Here is a 23233-nt window from a genome sequence, read left to right as displayed (position 1 = left end):
CTATGCCCGGGGGACGGCGAGGAGCCGGCTGTGTGGTGGGCGTTTAGGATGGGGGGAGAGGGCTCCTGGAGCACGGTGGGGAGGGGACTGCCACCCCCAGGGTCCCCAGCTGGTTCTGGACCGGTCCCAGCCCCCCTGTGACGAGGCGAGCATGGGTGCCACGTCCACCCCCTGGGACGGAAGGGTGCGTGCAGCACAAGTGCATCCGTTCCCAGGAGGGCTGAGCTGCCCCGATAAGATCTCACGAAATAGCCGGGGCGGTGGCACACAGGCAGCCCGTGCTGTGTGGGACATCGCCACCTGGCACCAGAGGGTCACCAGGGCCCAAGGCCGAGCGGTGGCCCTGAGGTGCCGCGGCCGTGCTATAAGAGCTGGGGGTGCCCCGGTGCCGCCGCACCACGACCGCGACCATGCTGGGGGCTCTGTGTCTCGCTGTGCTGCTGGGCTACGGTGGGTGAGGAACCAGGGCTGGGGGGGACAGCACATCCCCCCTGTGTCCATTAATGTCCCCTGGTGGTCACTAATGTCCCCGTTCCGGGTGTCGTGCAGCCTACGGATGCGGGCAGCCGGCCGTGCCACCCCAGCTGGGCGCCCGCGTGGTGGGCGGTGAGGATGCCGTAGCCCACAGCTGGCCGTGGCAGGTAAGGTGCAGGGGGTGGCAGGGGCTGTGACACCAGGAACCCATCCCGGGGCTGGCGGCATGGGGACAGGTTGACCAACACCCCCACCACCACCACCACGCTGCGCCTGTGCCCTCCCAGGTCTCGCTGCAGTACAGCCGCAACGGGGACTGGAGCCACACGTGCGGTGGGACCCTCATCGCGCCCAGCTGGGTGCTGACGGCCGCCCACTGCTACAGGTGGGCGATGGGGAAGGGATGAGGGACCCTGGGGGGGGTCCCAGGGTGCTGCTGCAGCCGCTGATCCTCGCTCCGTGCCCACCGGCAGCTCGAGCCTGACGTACCGCGTGGTGCTGGGTGAGCACGACCTGACCGTGGAGGACGACGGCGCCGTGGTGGCGGAGGTGGAGAAGTTCATCGTGCACGAGGACTGGAACTCCTACCTCATCATGTAGGAGTGGGGGGGGTGGCAGTAGGGAGGGAGGGGGCTGCGGCCCTGTGCTGGGCTGGCGGTGGGGTTTGGTTGTCGTCCCCTCTTTCCTCTCCACGGGGCTTCTCCTCGCAGCAACGACATCGCCCTGATCAAGCTGAAGCAGCCGGTGCAGGAGAGCGAGAGCATCCAGGCGGCCTGCCTGCCGCCCAGCGGCCTGGAGCTGCCCAACGACTACCCCTGCGAGATTACCGGCTGGGGACGCCTCTGGAGTAAGCAGGGGGTGGCCGTGGGGGGGGTAAAGGGGACGGGGATCAGGTGCTGAGGCTGTCGTTGCAGCGAACGGGCCCCTGGCTGACGTCCTGCAGCAGGCGCTGCTGCCGGTGGTGGATTACAGCACCTGCTCGCAGAGCGACTGGTGGGGCTACCTGGTGCGCACCTCCATGGTGTGCGCCGGTGGCGACGGCGTCGTTTCGGGCTGCAACGTGAGTGCGGGGAAATTTGGGGAAGGACGGGGGCGGGGGAATGTCTGCGACCCCGTAATGGTGGTGGTAACGCCGTGTGGTGCTGTGCCTGGGCAGGGGGATTCAGGCGGCCCCCTGAACTGCCAGCGCGAGGGGCTGTGGGAGGTGCACGGCATCGTCAGCTTCGGCTCCTCCTGGGGCTGCAACACGTACAAGAAGCCGACCGTCTTCACGCGGGTGTCTGCCTACGTCGACTGGATCAACGAGGTGGGTGCCTGGCCCCCCCACGAGGCTCCCCCACCGCTGTTGGGGTCTCCCTCGTTGTCACCCAGCCGCGGGTCTGACCCTGGGGCCTCTCTTCTTGGCTTCGGCAGAAAATCAACGCCTACTGAGGACGTGCGGCCGCTGTCACCTGCTGTGGAGCTGTGGGAGTGCAATAAAGAGAAATAACCAGCTTTGTTTGGCCCTTTGGTTACTGGGGGGGGTGGACGGGGGCTCAGTGAGGCAAACCCCAGACCTGCAGGGAGCAGGGGGCTGTGGGCATCAAGGCTGGCCCTGCATTTTAGGGTAGGAGAGGCCAGGCTGGGGCTGAGGGGGGCCAGTAAGGGCCCCAGAGGTGCACTGGTCGTGGTTTGGGTGCCCCCCATCTCCCCCAGGGCAGGGGCTGCACAGCGGCAGCCAGCTGGGGCAGCAAACACTGCAGGGGGTGCTGGTGATAGGGGTGGGGTGGTCATGCCTGGTGTGTCCCCAAAAGAGCTCCTTGGGATCGCGGGTCTGGGTTTGTGATGTGGCACCATAGGGCAGGGGTGGCGACTGTGCCAGGCCAGGCCCTGTTCTCTGTGCCTTTGTCCCTGGGTTGTTTAAGGAGAAAACCCAGGGGCAGTTTCTTTGTGACCAGCTGCTGTTGTCCTGTCAGCGTCAGCCCCGTCAGCATCAGCTCCCCCAACCCAGGAAGGTGCCCACGCAGTGCCCCTACCCCCTCATGGCCAAACCCTGTGGTGTCGGGCATCCAGTGAGGCAATGTCCTGTGGGCAAACATCGAGGCACAGCCAAAAACACCAGAGGACTGTGGTGTGAGCTCCACAGGGCCCTGACAGGTTTGGGGTGGCTGGCGGTGCTGCAGGTGGAGCCACCTCGCCTTGCTGTGGTGTGTGCCTGGCATAGCAGGGCGACAAAAAGAAGTGGCTCACTTTGCTCTAAAAGTAACGTTTATAACAAAAGTAGTGTAAAGTATTGAACCTGTTTTTATTTAAGACTGCATATCAACTGTATAATTATCCACAAATACAATTTAAAAGTAGAAACTACCCGTAGGTAGCAAACATACAGACAGAGTAATAAAATGTACTTTCTAGAAAGTACAAAGTGCTAGGTAACTATAGCACACGATAGTGTAGATAGGTACATATATAGAGAGAGGTAATTTTAGTACTCTAGATTATACTATGCCAGTTATCTACTCAGAAAACTTGGACAACATAGTAAAATAAATTTGTACTTATCCAGTACGTGGGTAACTTTGCAGCACGCAGTTACTCACACAGTACTTAGGTACCTGTACAAAAAAATAGAGATTTTAAACTGGTACTTTGTACATTGTATGGAGTCTAATAAGGAAAAACCATAACTGTATACAAAATTTCATACCTATTTTTCATTATTTCCGTAAATACAAAGTAATCTATAACTTGTACTGGGTAATCTATTACTTATGACTTTATCTACTGTCAATGTTTGATCTAAGTACAAACATTATGTAATAATTGTAAAGAAAAACTACCTCCATTATTTATACTTCATGCTTGCAATAAATTTACACGTAGTGATAGAGAATTTATAGGTACTCAAATTTTTGTTGACAGCATACACTGAAAGTATTTTACTAGCTGAAATTTGCTTAAAAGTGCATAATCGAAGTAGTTTGTCTGTATATAGGTAAATTGGTTAAAAGTTCTTTTATGCAAACAGTAATTTAACAACTCCCATACTCCTCATACACAACCTACGTGTAGTTACAATGAGATCCTCCACGCAACCTTTGGTTATGCAAAAGCTGTTGCCCGTTACACGCGCGTGTTTACACCTTGCTGTTGTTCCAGTAATGACCTCATGTCGTCAAATGAATGCATTTTTAGGGTGTATGTTTTTGTAAACAGAAACAGACACTATCATTTGCGAGTGGTTAAATACATGTGGATAAGTACTTAGATCTTTCCTGTACAGAAGTACAGCGCTGATTGCTTATCTTACTTTTATTTGCATACACAATGTTCGTACATAACCTTATAGCAAAAGTAAGTACACGTAATGGTAAGGGTACACATTTGAGCATCACACGGCCCTTGGTCACTGCAAACACCCCTTCGCTAGCAATGCGGGGGAAACAGACCGCAGTGCAAGCTGGAGTTGCAGTGCTGAAAACAACCCCACAGGGCTTCTGAAGTGCTGAAAGCCTCGTGCACCAAAAAGGAGCTGTGAAGACCCACCCAAGCGCTGTGGCCATGTGGCTGTTGGAGCAGCTCTCTCCACCCTGGCCTTGTTCTGCCACAGGAATTGGGCCAGGAGGGCGATGGCCAGCCTGCACATCCCTTCCACAGATGCTACAATGCAGCCATGGCTCCTCAGGCTCACAGCTGCCTTCCCTTTAACTCCCAAACACTGCTTGTGACCTGAAAACATCATCACAGCTACACGCAGCACCTTTGTAAGGGCTTTGATGCTACCAGAACTGATTTTCAAAGGAATCCTCACCAGTTTCCTGCAGTAATGCACATTCAGCATCCACATGGTTCCTCTGAAGGACATGCTTCCCCTTCTCTGCTGCATTAACAGCAGAAGACTAAACTTTTCGAGCAAGGTTTCTTGCTCTGCACACTTTAGGCATTTCTACACACTTAGGCTACACATTTAGCCTCTGGCACATGCTGAAAGGGCACACATGAGAGGGAACGGATGACAACAACACAATGGAAAAGATTTTTTGCCTTTTGTTTTATTGAGAAAGAAAAATTGTTGTTGGAGAAATCATTCCTTTCCATTTATTCCATCGGTCGATTCCATTGATTCCCTCAATCAGCTAGCCAGGCAGCAGAGGACACAAACACGATCATCAGAGACCAGCACCAAGAGGCAGAGCGCAGCCACATCACGGCCAGGTAGAGGCTCCGGCCCCGTGAACAGACGATGGGGCTGATGGTCCTGGCAAAGGCGATTCCTTCAGATGCCCCTTCCTCATCGCCAGCACAGGGCCAGTCCTCATTTTATTGCTGTTTCACCGTGATGGCTGCTCACAGATCAGATTTCTCAAGACGAGCATCTCCACAGACAGACAAAGGCCACCAGGAGCAGTCAGTCTGAGCCATGGCAGGCACAGCTTTCGTCCAGCCACGGAGAAATGATTTTCACGTCGGAGGGGAGCTCAGCGCCCACTTGTCACTTGCACATGAAGAAGAATTTCTTACGGAGGAAGTTGAAGCAGCCCGGGATCTGCTTGAACTTCCCCTTGGCAGATACGACGTTTGCCACCTGGGAACAGAAGGACAGCTTCAGGTGCTGAGCGTGGGACTGACAATTTTTTAAGGCGATTTTAAGGCAAACTGACAATTTTTTTAAGGCAATTTTTTTTTTTTTGGGGGGGGGGGATTTTCCTGACAAACTAAAAGCTGTGCTTTCAAGACTACGTTCAGTAACGTCGCTCCTTTTACAAATGTAGGCCTGCCTGCCCTGACTGATGGCAGCTCTGGTTATTGCCTTCATCTCTTTCAAGACTACAAACAGGAGGAGGAAAAGTAATAAAGTAATTAAAAAAAAAAAAAAAAAAGACATTTTACCCGCAGCAACATGGTTAGCAGGTCTTCAGAATGGGCATGCTGTCCCAGCATGCTGTCCAGCGTTTCCACATACCACGATCCGCTCGACTTATCCCTCCAGGAGACAAAACCTTCAGAGAGAGGAGGAGAAATTACTCCTACAGCTGTTCTTATTTTGCTTCACACCTCCAAGTGCCCTCTCCATCAGACAGCTGCCCCTAACTTTGGCCATGAAGCTCAGAATCTTCCACCAACTCAGCAAACCAATCCAAAATCTCTTCGCACTCGTTGCTTCTGCCTGATATTGTGAAAGATCTGCTCATCTTGATGCTACAAGAGGCTCAACTGTTGCTAAGAAAGGGCCAGCTAGTGCCAAACAAGCATGCAGAACACGGCTATCTTTGTACGATGACGGATACCAACCACATCATGACGTGGCAGTTCGGCAGCAGCTGCCTCCCCCAGATCTCCAAAATCCAGCTGCAGAACTAGGAGGATGGCTCGGGTACGAGTCTAGCACCCTTGGCACCAATTGCTCTGTACCAGGCGAATGATTTGCACGAGTTATCTCACCTGGAAAGGTTGAATAGGACACCAGGATGTCACCGGGTGTGGGCAAACTGGCTACGGCATCTGGCTCATCCAAATTACCCGAGGGAACCTGGAAAGGAGTCGCGTCCGACTCTACGGAACTTCGGCAAGTTTCATCTTCGGGTGAATCGCAATCCACTTCAAATCCATGATCTTTCTGGTCTGCAAAAAGCAGAACAAGAAACCCCGCTGCTCTCCTGACACATTCAGCAATCGTACATCCCCCGTTATCAAGTGATGGGAAAAAAAAACACAGAAATGCTGTTACAGAAATGCTATTTTCCCAAGGAAATCCTCCAACAAAACAGAGTTTTTCTGCTCTTTGGCCCTGCTGCTGGAGTTGGTGCCATCAGGAAATTCACAGAGACGCCCTCGGGCCGTGCTTCTCTGCTAACCTCATGGCTAAATACCTGGGGCAGGCAGCACACCCTCCTCCCGTGCTGCATTCCCAGTTGTGTGAAAGAACTACTCCAGCGCATACAGGCCGGTTCTGTCCTCCTGTGAGATGCTCACGTCCGAGTCCTTCGACTCGACCCACATTAGAAGTAAGAATACACAGCTGGGAACACCAAAAAAGGGCTGGAGGAAAAGGCAATGGAGAGAACAGGAAGGAGAAGCCAAAGCCTAACTGTGTTTGAACAGCCTGCTTACACGTCTGGAGCTAAAACAAAGATTCACCTCCACCACAGGCCTGGATGAAGAAGAGTTTGGGTTTTCCTCTCAAACTTGGGCAATTGGACCCATCGAAATGTTTCACAATCTTTTCGATTGGAATACTTATTCCGTCCGTTCCATAAATCCCTCCAGGAAACTGATTATGGCTTGTCTGAAAGAGGAAAATCCAACAGCTACTAACACAGAAAGAACGGTGAGCTCAGAGGACACCTGTTTCTGCACGAGTGCTCTCTTTTCTGTCTCTTTCCAGCATAAAGTTACCAGAATAAATCTCACTTCCTCATATTTGTGCAATTACGCGTGCTGAAACAGTGAAGGGATGCCCAGAAGGCATTTAAAACATCCTAAATCCCAGAAATTCGACCTCCCTGATTATCCAGCTCCTATTCCACCTCCTGCAAGGGGCTTCTTTACCCTCTGGGACAAAGGGCACACAACGTACAACATTTTTGCGAACAGCTCCTCTCGCTTTGAGGCCTACAACTTGGGATATTTGGGCCTTTAGTAGAGCTGGAGAACCAGGAAGGGCTCAGGAACTACGGCACAAAGGTCAGCACCACCTCCCTCTGCTCTCTATGCCCACCATCTGGTTCTGAGTTGCAGGAGCTGCCTTCAGAAGCTGAGAGCACTTGTCCAAAGGCTGCCTGACCTTTGGAACAGCACCGCTGGCTTGGGCTACAGTTTTTGTAGAGTTTTTTTTTTGAGGTTTTCTCTCCCCCAAATACGAAAGCGTTAACTCCCTGCTGCTTCGGAAGAGAGGCAAACCTACCTGACAGCCGTGGGACAGGATGACCACCAGGCAGCAGTCCAGGGCACTGTGGTCCTGCTGCGCCAGACTGCGCAGCTTTGCATTGATTTCCTACAACAAAAACATCACAGTAAGGGTTTGCAAACCACACGCTGGCCACAGATTACTACCTGGGCCCTGTCCTATTGGCCTGTCCCAGCTGTGCTGCTCAGAATAATCCAGTTGATCTCTCTGCTGCTTTCTGTCCAGAAGTGGGATGACACAGACCACAAACACGTGCCCCAAAGCAGAGTATTTCTGTAGTTCTGTCACTTCGCATCGCTCACTTTAGATAAAGAGATTTCTTTCCTCGCTGCATCCTTCACAGTGCAGGAATGTACATGAAATATTGTTCTACACAACTCACCTGCTGAGATGCACTGCTCCTGATTAGGAGGTGGGCTGGCAAGCAAATCACCTCGCCTTACTTTTGACAGCTGCTCTGGCTGCCTGCCTGCCCTTCACAACTCTGAGCAGCAATTGAGGCGCACACAGATAAGCAAATCAAACCCCTGGCTACACCCAAAACAGAGGCTGTCAGAGCTATGATGGAAACAGAACCTCACAGTTTCCCTATAAATCACATCCTGGAACCAAAACTCAGCCAGCGGGGTGGATTGGCTCCTTTCTGCCACCCTCACCTGAGCTTTGAGATCCCTCAAGGTCTGGACGCGGAAGCACAAGGACTTGAAGCGCTTCTCCAGCCTCTCGCAGTCCACGTCGGATCCAGTTCGAGTCGACAGACCGGAGTCTGGGCTGAAGGTGATGTTGTTGATGATCAGGCAGTGTCCGCACGGATCTGCCTTCAGCTGGTACACCTGGCACGCACAAACCCAGAAGGGAATTTTTAGAAGAGTCACGTTTAAACACCCTCTTATACTCAGAGCGTTTGCAGCTAGCCAGGTGGGACACAAGAATGGGAGGTCTTAAAGCAGCTCAGCTCACAGATTTTCCACAGCTCTGCTACTGTAGGATGAGGGGGAGTGGGCTAAAGTTGCACCAGAGGAGGTTTGGGTCGGGTATTAGGAAGAACTTCTTTACCAAAAGGGTTGTTGGGCATTGGGATGGGCTGCCCAGGGAAGTGGTGGAGTCACCATCCCTGGAAGTCTTTAAAAGACGTTTAGATGTAGAGCTTAGGGATATGGTTCAGTGGAGGACTGGTTGGTGTTAGCTCAGAGGTTGGACTGGGTGATCTTGGAGGTCTCTTCCAATCTAGGTGATTCTGTGGGTAAGTTTCCGGGAGCTTTTTAGGCTCACTCACCCAGAGAGCACACGCGATGAGCCAAGACACCAGGCAGATCAACCTCCTTGAGACTCAGACCGTGCACCGACTACAGCAGAGCAGCAATTTGGGAGAGCTTCCCAAACCCGCTGACACAGCCACGAGCTTCACACAGCCAAACCATCCACCCCACATCGGGTGCGAGTGAGCTGCGTGCTCAGAAGGTGGCTCCCAAAAAACACCTTTCCAAATCCTGACTGCTTGCTTCACTGCGAACCTCCTGGTGTGCTCAAGCTGCTGCACGTTCTTGTTGCTATTTTCCCTGCTTCTATTTTTCAACACCGTGATTACCAAGTCACAACACTGCCTCACAGACAATACACGCCTGGGTGCCTGAGGAAATTATTAGCTGTCTTGCTGGAAACTGTTTAAGCACCACGTTTAGCTCCATGTTGGGTTATTTGTGGCACAGCTACGGTGATCCTAAGGAGGAGCTGGCTAATCATTGACCCTCCCTGAGCCACCCGGCCTGGTTACAGCCCAGAGCAATTCCTTGAGTTGTGGAGTGTGAGAAGTGGCTGTCACAGCTGCAGCAGCTCTGGAGCTTTGTGCTGTGGGACTCCTTCAGTCCAAATACAAGTTTAAGCCTCAACAAGCCTCACTTTTTGATGTTTCACTCTGTCTTCTGAGGATAAACATTATTATCTTCAACCCTGCTGTGTCTTTTCACTTCGTAGAGCACGGGCTCCTACAAGCCACGCACACAGAACCCCCAAGACAAATGGCAGTAAAGAACTCAAATACAACGACAGACAAACTGGAATAGAAAGAAGGCAAAAAAGGATCTAGAGTACTAACCAGGTTCTGGTCGCTCTTGTCAACAGCTGAACCTACAAGACACAACAGAGAAGTTAGCACTTAACGAGGAGTTGTTATATCCCTTCTTCACATCAGCCCTGCCCTGTCAGCTGTAAGGTGGGGGTGACACGAGTGAATTCCCCCTTCCCAAAAGCAGCACGGGGGCCAGCCTGGCTCTGCCTGAGAACACCCTGGGCAGAACAGGGCACTGTTATCTGGGAGGAGATGCCTCCAGCCTGGCACTCCTCTGAGATGGTTGGAAATTCCCATAAAGGGAGCAGTAACGAGCCTCCTGACAACGTGCCAGGAGGAACAAGGAACTGACGGGGTGCTGAGACCTTCCTAAGGGCTACTGGGACGTTGCTTACCCTGGGCTGGTGCAGGAGGCGCTCGAAATTGCTCGTTCTTGTCTTGGACCAGGATGGACAAACGTTCCACGGTGCTCTCACCTGTAACAGCACGGGACAGTCACCTCTTTCCTCCCCCACCACTTCACACTAGAAGCAAACAGCCTCAGTTTCCCAAAAGGGCCAGAGTTTGCAGCAACACTGCTGCAAGGGGGTGATATGACATCGCTTCCAGTTTTCCCTTTTTAGGCTCAAAGACCAGCTGGGTCTGCACACAGATACACACAAGCTGTGGGGCTGCACACAGGTTCAGCAGAGCACGAGACAGAAATAGCAAGAACGAAACAAAATCCATTTTCAACAGGGGTAGAATGGGGGGTCCGAGCAAAAAGAAGGGGAAGGTGGCTCGTGATGCTGCCAGAGGGCAGCTGGAGCTTAACAATCCCCCCTGCTGGGAAGGATGACGCTCTCCCAGCAGCTCTGCAGCGTCCCCTCTATGCTCCATGCTCCAGGATAACAAAACCAGGACCTCCCAGCCTGCTCGCCAGCCCACTGCACTTCCAGGGCACGAGGAGCTCTGGCTGCCACCCCCTGTCCTGCACCTCACCAGGCACAGAACCACCTCAGTACTTACTTTTACCACGCTTTTCTCCACTCGGCTCCAGCTCCACAGGCCTCAGGTTGATGGGCTGTGAGGGCAGGCTCCCGCATGCCTCGCTCAGCGCATCCGCCAGCTCTCCCTGCCCCGTGTCCCGCAGGATCGAGAGGAACACGGGGAAGGCCTGCTGCCCGCGGCTCTCCAGGTCGATAACCAGCTGCCGGACCTGCTCCCTGCGTGTGCGGTGACTCTGTGGGGGCAAAAAAAAACAGGATGAGGCTCAGAGGCACCCCACCAGCCGTGCCCCCCTGCAGTCCCCATTCAGGTGCCTCAGAAACAGCCAGGGAACGGGCCCTAAGTTGCAGGGGGGAGCAGGACGAGGGGATGCCCCTGATCACAGGACCCCTGTAGCCAGCTGTAGGGTCCCATACACAGCTGTGGAGCCCTATAACCAGCTATAGTGTCCCAGTAAGTGGCCATAGGGACCAATACTTGGCCATAGGGTCCCAGTAGGCAGCCGTAGGGACCCGTACCCAGTCATAGGGTCCCAGTAGGTGGCCGTGGGGCCCCATAGCCAGCTGTAGGGTCCCAGTAGGTGGCTGTAGAGACCCATAACCAGCCGTAGGGTCCCCCTAGGTGGTTGTAAGGTCCTGGTAGGTGGCCACAGGGACCCGTACCTGGCTGTAGGGTTCTGGTAGGCGGCCGTAGGGCCCTGTACATGGCCGTAGGGACCCAGAAGGCGGCTATAGGGACCCATACCCTGCCGCAGGGTCCCAGTAGGTGGTTGTAAGGTCCCGGTAGGCAGCCGTAGGGACCCATACCTGGCTGTAGGGTCCCAGCAGGCGGCCTTAGCGCCCCATACCCAGCCGTAGAGCACCGTACACGGCTGTAGGACCCCAGTGCCCAGCTGTAGGGTCCCAGTAGGCAGCCTCAGCACCCCATACCCGGCTGCGGGACCTCAGGACCCTTCCCACGGCTGACAGCCTCCCTGAGGCACCCCAACCACCTCACGGTACCGGCAGACCTCGGTGGGGGGGGGGGGTACTCCCCACCTCCCCACCTCCCCACCTCCATCCCCTCACCCGCAGCTCGTCCAGCATGGCCTCGGTGAACACCCCGCGCTCCCTCAGCGGCTCCCAGAGCGGCTCCGGCCGCAGGCGCTCCACCAGCAGCACCCGGCTCCTCCTCAGCGCCCGCCGCCGCCGCTCCTCCATGGCGGCCCCGTCACCACCTCCCCCCCGCCACCGCCGCCTTCCCGGCAGCCCCCGCGCCGCCGTTGCCATGGCAACGGCGGGGCGGGCGCGCCGGAAGCGGCGCGGGGCCGGGGCCGGGGCCGGGGCCTAGGCCGGGGGCCGGGGCCCGCCATGGAGCTGGGCCGCACGGGCCCGGCCTGCGCCGCCGCCGCCCTCCTCCTGCTGCTGCTGCTGGCGGCGCTCGGAGAGGCCGAGTTCGACCCCTACCGGGTGCTGGGAGTGGGGAGAGGCTCCAGCCAGGCTGATATTAAGAAGGCGTACAAGAGGCTGGCGCGGGAGTGGTATATGGGGGGGGGGTGGGGAGGGGGCACGGTTATGGGGTCCTGGGGTCGGTTATGGGGTCACGGGGCTCGGTTATAGGGTCTTGGGACCCTGTTATAGGGCTCCGGTGTGAATCTAAATGGCCCCGGTAGCCGGCTGTAGGGCCCCGGGACTCGGATATTGGGCCCCGGTACCCGGTTATAGGGTCACGGTGGTCGGTTATAGGGCCCCAGTGCGAATCCAAGTGGCCCCGGTACCCGGTTATAGGGTCCCTGTACCCGGACGCTGGGCCTTGGTACCCATCTAAATGGCCCCGGTAGCCAGCCACGGGGCCCCAGTACCCTGTCATAGGGCCCCTGTATGAATCCAAACGGCCCCGGTACCCGGCCATAGGGCTCCCATACCCAGTCAAACAGCCTCAGTACCCAGTCAGGGCCCTGGTATCCATCCAGATGGCCCCTCTGTTCGGCCCGAGGACCTCTCTGGTGTGGCAGGGAACACCCGGTGAATTGGGGACACCCCTGGGTGTGGGGTTGGGATGAGGAAACCGACCCCAGTGTCAAAGCCCGGCCCCGGTGTGGAAGGCTGGCTCGGGCAGGCGCTGCTGCTGCAGGACTCTGGGCTTCCCCCCGGAGCTGCCGGCCCCTTCCCGCAGGAATACAGCCCCTGTCCCTCATTCTGCCCCCAGGCACCCCGACAAAAACAAGGACCCGGGAGCAGAGGACAAATTCATCCAGATCAGCAAGGCCTACGAGGTAAGGCGCTCTTGGTGCTCAGCCCCATCAAAGCTTTAATTAATAAGCTGAGGGACCTGTGGTGCACGCCGCTTTGCTTTTTCTCTTGATGTCTACACAGAAGAGGGCTGCTGCTGGAGAGGTTTGTAAAGGGGTCAGCCCTGTGCTCCCTGAAAAGCCTCCGAGGTAGGAGGAGAGCATTTGTGCTGCACCCACACAGCCCCAGCTGTGTCACACAGACACGGGAGCGTCCTGGGGCTGATGTAAGCCATGGTCACTGCTGCCCTGCTTGGGACAGCTCAAATTATTCCTCGTGGAAGTTCTCTGTAGGACTTCTTGCTGCTTAGGGAGCGTGTCAGCACTTTGTGCTGCGCTGAAAGAACCCTCAGTGGTTGAGGAGAGCGTTGTCACGTCGCCACCCAGACCTTACGTAAGGCAACTTTTCTTCTGTCATCTGCTCCCCAGATTCTCTCCAACGAGGAAAAGAGGGCAAACTTCGATCGCTACGGTGATGCTGGGGAAAGCCAGGGCTTCTCCCAGCACCAGCATCGCCAGTTCCACCACTTCCACGAAGGCTTCTATTTCGATGAGTCCTTTTTCCACTTCCCCTTTAATTCGGAGAGACGCGACACCTCCGACGAGAAGTATTTGCTCCACTTTTCTCATTACGTCAACGACATCGTGCCAGATAGCTTCAAGAAACCTTACCTCATTAAAATCACCTCAGACTGGTGCTTCAGCTGCATCCACATCGAGCCCGTGTGGAAGGAAGTTGCTCAGGAACTGGAGGCGCTGGGTAAGGACGGGGCCGTTTGGGTCAGGCGAGGCTTCCCGACGGAATGAACCTGGGGAAAAGTTTTCTGCCCACAGCTGCAGCGATCGCCTTCAGCTTTGGAAGGCTAAATTTAGGCCACAGAATGCCTCAGAGATTTATCCACAATCCTAAACCTTTCTGGGGCGTTAATAGCAATGTAATTGATGAGGCTAAGGCTTAGGAATGAGGGAAGAAAACAGGCTCTCCTACTGACTCACAGTTTTGTCTCTCTGTACGCAGAGGTTTCACTGTCATTCCCTCAGGCACCCCAGGGATGTCGAGGGCAAGGCGCCTTTACCCTCGTCTGTGTGGCGAGCGATTTAGCCAGAGGTTGACGCTAAGAAATGACTGTGTGGCCGAGGGCTGATCTGTGAATGCTGCAGGCTCTGTCCTGAACTTGGATGGCTTCGATAAGCAAAGATCCCCGCAGAATACAGCACCTGGTGGGAATCCATTACCTGAAAGGGCTGCGAGTGAAACCTGGGGGCTTAGCAGCCAGATCAGAAACGTACCTGGGTGCCAGCAAGAGACTTCCTACTTGCTCTCTCCGTCCCCAGCTTGTTTTTCTTGCACGCGTGTTCCCAAAAACGTAGGCTTGACAGGCAGCAGGACACAAAGGCCTTCTGGTCCCTGCTTGCTTGTCCCCCAGCGGGTGTTCCTGTAGGGCACACAACGTCAGCGGGCAGAACAGAAGAGGCCAGCACGTTCCCTCTCTCCCTTGATAACACTACTAATTTTAAATATATGAGTTTCGAGGGACTTCAGTAGGGAAGTACAGAGTTAGGAGGGGCTGTGATCCAAACAGCTCCCAAGGAGGGATCTGGAGAAGAGGAGGGGTCTTAAAACTCAGCTTTCTGTTCTGGGGGGTTGGCTCCGTGATCTTTTACGTGGATTTGCTCTCCCATTGCAGGAGTGGGCATCGGAGTTGTCCACGCCGGGTATGAGAGGCGCCTCGCCCATCACCTAGGGGCTCACAGCACGCCGTCGATACTGGGGCTGATGAACGGGAAGATAACCTTCTTCCACAACGCCGTCATTCGGGAGAACCTGCGGCAGTTCGTGGAGAACCTGCTGCCGGGGAACCTGGTGGAAAAGGTTGGTGTCAGCGAGAGGGGCGTGCGGCGTGCTGGTTGGTTCTTGTGTCTGGGTAGTCAGCTCTCTTCAGCTGTTTCGGTGTCAAATCCGTTTAATTCAGCCCAAGTTGTGAGAGGATCCAAGCAAGGCTGGGGAAGCGAGGTGTGCTGAGAGCTGTAACTACAGCTACAAACCCTGGAGGTGACTCAAGCACGCGTACAACAGGCTCTGTGTCACTTCTTCCCTCTGTGGCAGGACTGCTTGCCCTACTGCCCATTTAGGCCAGCAGTGCGGCGTCTGCTGCTCTCGCAGCTGTAACACCCCGTGGCTAACAAGAGCCACGTGAAAGCTGCACACTTGTGACCATTTTGGGTTGTTAGCTGGCAGGAGCTGCCCTCCATCCCTTGGGGTAACGTGGTGCAGCCCTCATAAACCTAGACATGAGCTACCTGCTGCCTCCTCATTGAAGAATGCTGCGGTCCTGTCACCCAGCTGTGACAGCTGGAAGGACAAATCAACAGCCTTTCTGAGACACCTGGGCAGCTTTTTCAGGCTTGGCTCAGGCACCTAATCGTACAGCTCTGCACGTGTCTAACTGTCGTGAGGCTAAACTAACGTTCTGACTCTGTTTAAAGATTACAGATAAGAACTACATCCGCTTTCTGTCCAACTGGAAGAAGGAAAACAAGCCCCACGTCCTTCTGTTCGATCACATGCCGGTTGTGCCGTTATTGTACAAGGTAACGTACAATAAGCCCCAAGGTTTCTGGGGCTGGATTTTGACTCGCTGATAAACCCAGCTGTCCAAAAAGAAAATGCAGGGTTGTTGTGAGCAGGGCTGGACCGCTGCCTCTGCACAGTATTGCCCGTTCTAAGAGGGCGAGTTAATTCACAGCGGTTGGACACAGCACGGCCAGGAGGAGGAGATTGCTTCGCTGCCCCGACACGGGTATGGCTTGAGCAGATGTAAAATGGGCAGGTTTTGGGGCTGCCAGCCACAGAAGCACGCTAGCCTAGTAAGGAGAGCTTTTTGCAGCACCCTAACTTGGGTTATTGGAAAGGCCGTTTCCTAAGAAACCCCTGCTGCCGTGCAAAATGTCAGCTTGTAAAAAAAAAAAAAAAAAAAAAGCTGTGGATCCATTAGGGCTGTGTGTGCGGTAACCAAGAGCCCGCAAACTGCAGCTCAGCTAGGGAACAGAGCGGCCGTTACCTCTTCCAGCACACACCCGATGGCATCTAAACAGCAGGAGGTGCTCTCGAAGCCACATTAACGTGAGCACTTGGGGGAAAAAACATTGTTGGCTCTCTGATGTAAACGTGTGCTGGTGCTTTCTTCCCGTCCAGCTGACCGCCTTTGCGTACAGAGATTACTTGTCCTTTGGCTACGTGTACGTCGGGCTCAGAGGCACCGAGGAGTTGTCCAGCCAGTACAACATCAACGTCTACACTCCGACCATGATGGTCTTCAAGGAGCACATCGACAAGCCCGCGGATGTCGTGCAGGTAGGGCTGCGAAATGGGCGCAGAGGTTTTCTCAGCAAGCACGCGATGAGAAGTTGGTCAGTGGCACATTTCAGAGTAAGAAGTATTAATTCTTCGTGGAACCTCTGGCTTTGGCAAAGAAAGCAAAGACCTAGGAGGGAGGTGGCTTGGTAAGCGCCAGGTATGGGTGGCTGACCTTCTGTCGAGGAGAGCTGCAGGTAATGTCTTTGTCTCAGGGCCTCAAAATGTCCCAGGGCAGGGTTTCAGTGAGGACTGTGATTTTTCCAACAGCTTTACTCTCCTCAGACCGCTTAGCGACCCCCTCTGCTCTTTGTCCTCGCTAGGCACGAGATATGAAGAAGCAACTCATCGACGACTTCCTTTCCCAGAACAAGTTCCTCATGGCAGCCAGACTCACCAACCAGAGGCTGTTTCAGGAGCTGTGTCCCGTGAAGAAGTCGCACCGTCAGCGGAAGTAAGGTTCCTCAAAAACCCATTTTGTCCCCTAAAACCTCTAGAGGGAGGAGGGAAATGACTGCATTGGTGGGTGCTGGGCGTCCGTGCAGTCTGACAGTTTTTGTGCCTTTACTGGGCACATCTTGGGACAGAGGGCGGGTAGAAGGAAGGAGAGATGGGGTGGCAGGCTGGAGAGCTGATCACACAGAAGGCAGGCTTTCAAAAGCATGCCCCAAACTAACAGGTGGGGTTTCTGTCCCGTCAGGATCGTTCTGGCTAGCAGGAGAGCTCTTACTCTGCCCTGTCCCTTGTGTTGCCCAGGCACTGCGTGGTCTTGCTTACTGGAGAAGGCGATAAGTTTGCTGAGGCTTACGAGGCGTTTTTGACTTTTGCTGTGGCCAACACGAAAGACGTGCTGAGGTTTGCACACATCTATAACGAGCGGCAGCCGGAATTTGCGGACGCCTTGCTGATGGACGAGGAGAAGTACCGTGGAAAATCGGCCGTGAGCGTTACCTTTGTTTTCTTCTGCTGCTTCTTTTCTCCTGTTGTTTTAACTCGCATCCCTCTGCGTAGGGTGCTGTACCTTGAGCTGACTCCTAATTTTGGGCAGGGATTTGAAGCGTAACATCTGTCTCAAACAGAAGTACCTTCCTGTCTGACACCTGTCGTGTCATTGCTTTGTCCAGGTGGTCATTCTGGAGAGGCGCAACAGCGCAGGAAAGGTTGCCTACAAGACCTTGGAGGAGGCCTGGCAAGGCAGCAAAGAGGACAACTTCATCCTCCTGGACCTCCTGGACCAGCTGAGGATGGACCCTGGCCTGCTCTCCTCAGAGACCGTCCTGGAAGACTTGCACGATGAGCTTGCTCCCGTAAGTGCTTGGCATTTCCAGCTGCTTCACACCTGTGAAACCTTCTCGGACAGTTCTGTTACAGTCGTTAGTGGGAACTACACCTTAAAATAACAAGGCACAATTCTTAGCAGTTTACTTGCTCGGGGAAGGAAGAGCTTCCCAAGCAGCTTTGGGCCTGGGGTTCGGTTCAGAGGGGTACGAGTCACATCAGTGTGGATAGCAGTTTTGTCACTCGCCTTTTTCTTTTTGCCTTTTTCTCAAACAGATGTTCCTTATCCGATGGTTCTATTCCACACTGGATTACGTCTTGGACTGCTGGGACAGTTTGTTTCACAGTAACTGGTATGGATTTAGTGCTCACGAGTCTCGACAGGGAGCAGGATTGCTTCTCTCTTGTTCAGACGCGTAGTAGAACCAGGCTCAGATTAACAGGAATGGAGAACATACCAAAATAGGCAGGTGCCTGTATTCTCTTGAGGTTAAGGTGGAGAGATGTGACACCACAGTGACGATAGCTTCTGCCTCAAGCACTTGCCTTGAGGTACAGCATGGATATTACATCCCTGAAAATAGGCCAGCCCTATCTGTTGCTGCCTTTCACCGTTTCCCCTTAGCCTTCCTTTAAAATGGATCTGTTTTTGTCCTCCTCCTCTTTTTTGGGGGGAGCAGGGTAGTGCTCCAAATCTGCATCACATTTAAGACCCCTGAACATAAACCAAGTTTCTGGGGAAACTGCAGGGTGTTGTTTGAGGCAGACAGCAGCTGAAATTCAAGCAGAAACCGTGCAGCTCACAGAGCTGATTGCTGTTTGCAAATCTTCCCTCAGGCGAGAAATGATGCCCCTGCTGTCCTTGCTCTTCTCTGCGCTCTTCATTCTCTTTGGCACCGTTATTGTTCAGGCTTTCAGGTGAGTGCATGCCAAAACGTCCTAGGTCTTACAGTCCAGCCAGCAGCGTCTCTGTCCAAAGCGGCCCTTTAAACAAACCCCAAATAATTCCTTTGCAGTGACTCCAGTGACACAAGAGACTCTCCTCCCTCTGAGAAGGAAGAGGCGACCACAAAGACTGAGAAGAACGACACAAACTTCAGCAAAGAGAGTAACAGGTTCCCTCTCTATTCTCTCCAGAATGTTTTCTGCTGAGTTACTGTTTGGGGAGTGACCGTGGAAAGAGGGAGCACAGAGAGCATTAGGCAGAGAAGCGCCAGAGCTGCATGGACGTAGAGCAGTCATTGCAGGGGGCAGTGTGGGCACAGAAGGGCACAAGGGAGTGGCATTTAGCAGGACCCTGGGCAGCAGGGACATGGGTTCAGAAATTTAGTTATTAAGCAATTCCCACTACCACGGGAGAGAAATCAGCTGTGTTGACAATCCAGGATAAAATGGGACTTCACAGCAGGTCTCATTGCATCCAGCTGCTCCTCCCTATCATACATAGAAGCTGTTCTTCCTCTCTGTGCCCCTCGTAACCTCTTGAGTTTGCCCCAGACAAGATCCTCTGTGGAAAGGCAAAGGTCTGACACACTTGTTGAGGAAGATCCAGCTCTGGCTTTTGCAGGTGCAAAAAAACTGGCTTGGGGAATGATTGTCATAAGGCAGGGGGACAAGTTCAGTTTCCCTGACCTTGTTTGCTGCCGTTCCTTTGTTCCCCTTTCACTCGGTCATTGTTTCGTTGCAGCAGGGTTCCCAAAAAAGGCTTTGTGGAGGTGACCGAGCTCACAGACATCAACTATAACAGCAACCTGGTGCGCCTCAGGCCGGGTCACATGAACGTGGTCTTGATCCTCTCGAACTCCACGAAAACCGCCCTCCTCCAGAAGTTTGCTTTGGAAGTCTACACGTTCACAGGGTAGGTTGGGCCCTTTCTCAGGTTTCTGGTCATGCTTTAACTCCTTGCCTAATGGAGTTAACGCCTTGCCTAATGGAGTAACTCCTTGCTCTGATGAGAAGTTGGGAGTGGTTTGGGCTCCGCCAAGAGGGAAAGCTTAGAGCAGACAAAGCAGCCTCCACACATGTTAGTAGTGATGAGCCACCAAAAACCGAGCAGCCTTCCTCGTCCTTCACTCAGTGAAGGTGGACGGACGGGTCTAGCACTGCTCCTGCTTCTGCTGTACCCTCATTCCAACCCTCGTGGGGTGCTGCACGCTAGTAATTGTCACCCGTACTGAAGAGATTTTAAAAAAGGAGCTATGGAAACGCAGCTCCCCCATCCCATAGACCTGCAGCCTGACTTGGAAGCCGTGCTCATCCTGCTTCTCTCCTCTGCTCTCCTCCCAGGAGCAGCTCTCTTCATTTCTCCTTCCTCAGCCTGGACAAGCACCGCGAGTGGCTGGAGTACCTGCTGGAGTTCGCGCAGGACGCCGCTCCCATCCCCAACCAGTACGACAAACATTTCCTGGAGCGCGACTACACGGGCTACGTCCTGGCCCTGAACGGCCACAAGAAATACTTCTGCCTCTTTAAGCCTCACAGATCAGGAGACGAGGGGGGAACCGTGGGGTCGTGTGAGGACTACGATTCCCCGCTGCACACCGAAGCCAGAGGGAAATCCTCCTGCAGCCCAGGGTCTAGATCCATTAAAAACAAATTGCATAAATTGTCCTTTTGGATGGAACGCCTTCTCGAGGGCTCCTTACAGAGGTTCTACATCCCCTCGTGGCCCGCGCTAGACTGAGGGCTTTTAAAGAGATTCTAACACACTTTTTATGAAGATGACGAGGGACCGCTCTTTCCGGAACAAACACACAATCGTGATGAACGGACCTTACCTTTCAGATGAGTTCTCTGAGGGACGGCGACCAGAAACAAATCTCTCCCCGTATGCAGAGCCCTGGAGCGCAGCGAAGCGCGCCGAAACGCCCTCCACCGAATCGTTCTCACGTTTGGATGCCGTGCTGCCGCAGAGCCAAGAAGGCCGTTTCCCCCTTCTCATCCTGCCACGTCTGCTTCCCGAGCCACCCTCGCCCCATCTCTCGTTTCACCTCGGTCAAAGAAAATCCCCGACTTCCCGGCCGCAGCGACTCGGTCCGGACTGAACGCGGCCAGTTCCGCGGCGCGGGTCGTGGTTCTCTCCCCCTGCCCCTTCCCCACGTGCTTAGCCCATGGTGCATGGTGTAACAGTGGCAAGACCCTACAGACCCTCCTCCAAAAGGCTTCCCACCAGTCGTACCGATCGGCTTTCCCGGGGTAAGTGGCCTGGAGGGTGGCCGGGAGCAGCTCCCTCGTAGCAAACCTGTAGCTGGGACTCACCTGCGGGGCGGGCTCGTAGGCGCTCTGCATGTTTCCTGCTCCTTGTGTAATAGTTCCACATGCAGCTTCACCAGCTAAAACCGTAACCAGGGAGGGGAAGGGGTTTTGCACAGCCGTAAATACTGTAAAGGTGTTGAGCCATTTAAATGTCACATCGTTTCCCAGATGCCTTTCTGCTTCTGTCGGTTTTAGACTTATGTATCTTAGAGCCATAACTTTACCTGTGTCCTCAGATTGTAGGCATACGCTGCTGTGAGCCAGTAGATGTGTAAAAGAAACTCTACCTAGCTGCTAGGGAGCCGCTTCGGGCTCCTTTCCAACACCCTTACGTCCGTAGTACAAACCGACCTTTCGTTGTATCGAGGAACCTAACTCGTCGGTGACCGCGTTCTTGAAACGTTGCCCCAGCAGTGCTGTTATCTCACCAGACCGTCGCTGACGTGCGAGGCTCGTTTTGTTTCAGGTGTGGGTTTAAGATGCTTCAGCATCTCGCCCGTTTCGGTCCTGCCACAAACTTGTGTTTCTCAACATGCAGGCTGCCTTGGTTTTGTTGTTTTTTTTCTTTTATTTTTGTTGCTTTTTGTTTTGTTTTTCCTTCTTGAACACATAGGTCTGTGTACAGCTAGAACAGCTGCAAAGCACAGCTTGGTTTATGCTTTGCTCGAGCAATGCTCCGACAGCCACTTCCAGCATCGAGGGGGAAGGAGGCCGCCTGGTTGTAAGGCAGGGGACGGCAGCAGCAGGCTCCCAGTTGCTTTCAGCTCTTCAGATGATGAAGCAAAGCCAAGGGGTTTCTTCCTACAGCCAGAACTGAAATCCTGCAGGCTTTGTGTTCCCTTCACACCGCTCTGGGGCAGACCCTTGCGGTGTCTCCCCCAGCTGCACAGTGCAGGAACCCAAAACCTGCTGCGGGAATAGCTTGCAGAGCATCAGGTCACAGGGCTGCCGAACCACGAGGCTGGGAGCGGGGTGCCCTTTGTGTGAGGCTCTGCCCCTGATCCTAAAACACTTCGTCAAGCACGTGGCATTGGCTAAAAGCTCACTCCACCCTTGCTTTCTTAGTTACCACCGCACCCGAGCGGGTGACCCCAGCGCTGCCCGTGCTACCCCCCGACCTGACGTGAGGCTACTTAATTTCAGCTCAGCGGCCTCTGGGCTGCAGCTTGTGCTGTCGCATGAATGAGATGTTAAAAATAGGGAGGGGGAAGGAAGGAAGGAAGCTACGAGGTGCACACGTAGTGCTGCATCGGCCTGCCGTTGGGAGGCCTGATGTCATTTGGGCTGGAACGGTCGCTGTAGTGCGCTCGTGCTTCTCCCCAACTCGCTGTGCAAGGAGGTAGCTGGAAGGAGGTCGTAGCCGAGTGGACAGCTACCAAGGGGAAGGCTCCACGTAACTTTTAAATGCTTGTAAAAGCAAATACAATCATGTACACACACACAAACACACTATTTGGGTAGGGAATGAGCATCAACAAATCCATCTGCCAGCTCTTCAGCTAGTCAGGAACCTGAAGAAAACTCGACACTTAATTTAGGAAAAAAAAAAGTGCCTAGTTGTACTACAGCAAGGGAATCACCTCTGCCCCAAGTAATAAAAAGCTATGGCCTTACGGCCTTCAGGATACAATTCCTGTGATGCACGCATGCTGGAACCCTTTTATTTTTGTTTTAGCACAGCTGAGCAGCCCCGTCTGCCTGAGTTTTGTTGACTTAGCACTTGCAGCAGCCCCCCCAAGCCAGCCAGGACTACAGCTCCTCTGTAGCTGCAACCGCTGCTGTAACTCTGCCCCTCGCTGCTTTCGGCCAGCTCATATTAACTCGGCTGCAGGTGTACAGCACCCACGTGTTGCTCTTTAGCAGAAAATCTTTCAGGGGCTGCAGCACGTGCCAAACTGGTCTAAAATCATCCATTTAGGTAGTTGTGGCAACTGTCACGGAGCACTGGGTGCTTGCTTTCTGGTAGAGGAGCGTGGTCAGAGGCCTCTCAGCTGCTGCTCACACCTGAGAGCTGTCCACCCTCTCCCAGCAAGTGCAAGCCGTGACCTCCCCCTCCCCAAGACTTTTCTAACCTGCCACCCACCCCGCATCCTAACGTGTCCTCAGCAAAATGCACTGGCTATTGTTATGCACATGGTAGTTCGTAACCCAAAGATTGAGGGAATTCAGTCCTACCGCACTATTTGGTGACGCCCAAGCAAACACCCCACTCGGAAACCGAAGCAAAACGTCCTTACAGCAAAGGGAAGCAGGCCCCGAGTGTGAAGGTCGTGCACAACTCTTCCCTTCGCAGAGCGTGGCAGGAGCAGCAACTCCACTCCTGCTCTCTGAGAGCCTGCCAGAACCAGGACGCGAACACAGCCTGAGAAGTGGGACTGAAAACAAAGTTCATATTTTGCACTTTTGATACTGGGGAGGGAGGGAAATTAACTTATTTGGCAAACTTGTCTCGTTTGTTTTATTTTCTTTTTTCTTTTTTTTCTTTTTTTTTGTATTTGTGACCAGGCACTGATGTCATTTTGATTTAAGGCGATTACGGATTCGCAACCAAAATAAACTATTTTAATGTGTGATGAGGTGGCTCCGTGTTTCTGTCTGCAACCTGACCTCGTGTCCTCACCAGCTCAGAACAGCCCCAGCTGCCAGAACGAGCCGCAGGTG

The 23233-nt window shown here is 54.0% G+C and overlaps 3 protein-coding genes across 5 annotated transcripts; 2 read left to right on the top strand and 1 right to left on the bottom strand.

The window, feature by feature from the left end:
- Window positions 1–410: 410 nt before the first annotated feature.
- Window positions 411–1905, top strand: CTRC (chymotrypsin C; the record flags this gene model as incomplete). Its single annotated transcript, XM_084300227.1, has 8 exons — window positions 411–450; window positions 550–641; window positions 762–859; window positions 948–1070; window positions 1185–1321; window positions 1389–1534; window positions 1631–1780; window positions 1888–1905. The coding sequence occupies 8 exons, from the start codon at window positions 411–413 to the stop codon at window positions 1903–1905; spliced, it is 804 nt and encodes a 267-aa protein (XP_084156353.1).
- A 2484-nt stretch (window positions 1906–4389) lies between these two features.
- Window positions 4390–11617, bottom strand: CASP9 (caspase 9). The gene is made up of 10 exons (XM_084300004.1): window positions 11483–11617; window positions 10437–10650; window positions 9824–9904; window positions 9456–9487; window positions 8017–8193; window positions 7358–7447; window positions 6592–6739; window positions 5896–6075; window positions 5344–5453; window positions 4390–5038 (listed from the first exon to the last, which is right to left on the bottom strand). The coding sequence occupies exons 1-10, from the start codon at window positions 11612–11614 to the stop codon at window positions 4946–4948; spliced, it is 1257 nt and encodes a 418-aa protein (XP_084156130.1). The 5' UTR covers window positions 11615–11617; the 3' UTR covers window positions 4390–4945.
- A 112-nt stretch (window positions 11618–11729) lies between these two features.
- On the top strand, window positions 11730–23142 carry DNAJC16 (DnaJ heat shock protein family (Hsp40) member C16). 3 transcript variants are annotated; one of them, XR_014619079.1, is made up of 15 exons: window positions 11730–11934; window positions 12603–12669; window positions 13114–13444; window positions 14373–14557; window positions 15172–15276; window positions 15881–16039; window positions 16363–16493; window positions 16796–16979; window positions 17164–17346; window positions 17594–17670; window positions 18155–18235; window positions 18334–18432; window positions 19005–19175; window positions 19604–20512; window positions 20809–23142. XR_014619079.1 is itself a non-coding variant. In XM_084300314.1 (14 exons), the coding sequence occupies exons 1-14, from the start codon at window positions 11765–11767 to the stop codon at window positions 19998–20000; spliced, it is 2337 nt and encodes a 778-aa protein (XP_084156440.1). In that variant the 5' UTR covers window positions 11730–11764; the 3' UTR covers window positions 20001–23142. The 3 variants fall into 3 exon arrangements, 2 of the variants coding, with proteins under 2 accessions (XP_084156440.1, XP_084156439.1); XM_084300314.1 differs by having other exon boundaries at window positions 19008–19175; window positions 19604–23142; XM_084300313.1 differs by having other exon boundaries at window positions 19604–23142.
- The last annotated feature ends 91 nt before the right edge of the window (window positions 23143–23233 follow it).

The sequence above is a fragment of the Netta rufina genome (genome assembly GCF_964035555.1).
Source record: "Netta rufina genome assembly, chromosome: 22".
In the NCBI taxonomy this organism is placed as follows: Eukaryota; Metazoa; Chordata; class Aves; order Anseriformes; family Anatidae; genus Netta; species Netta rufina.
The sequence above is the reverse complement of the archived record's forward strand: the minus strand, read 5'-3'. Positions and strand labels throughout refer to the sequence as shown.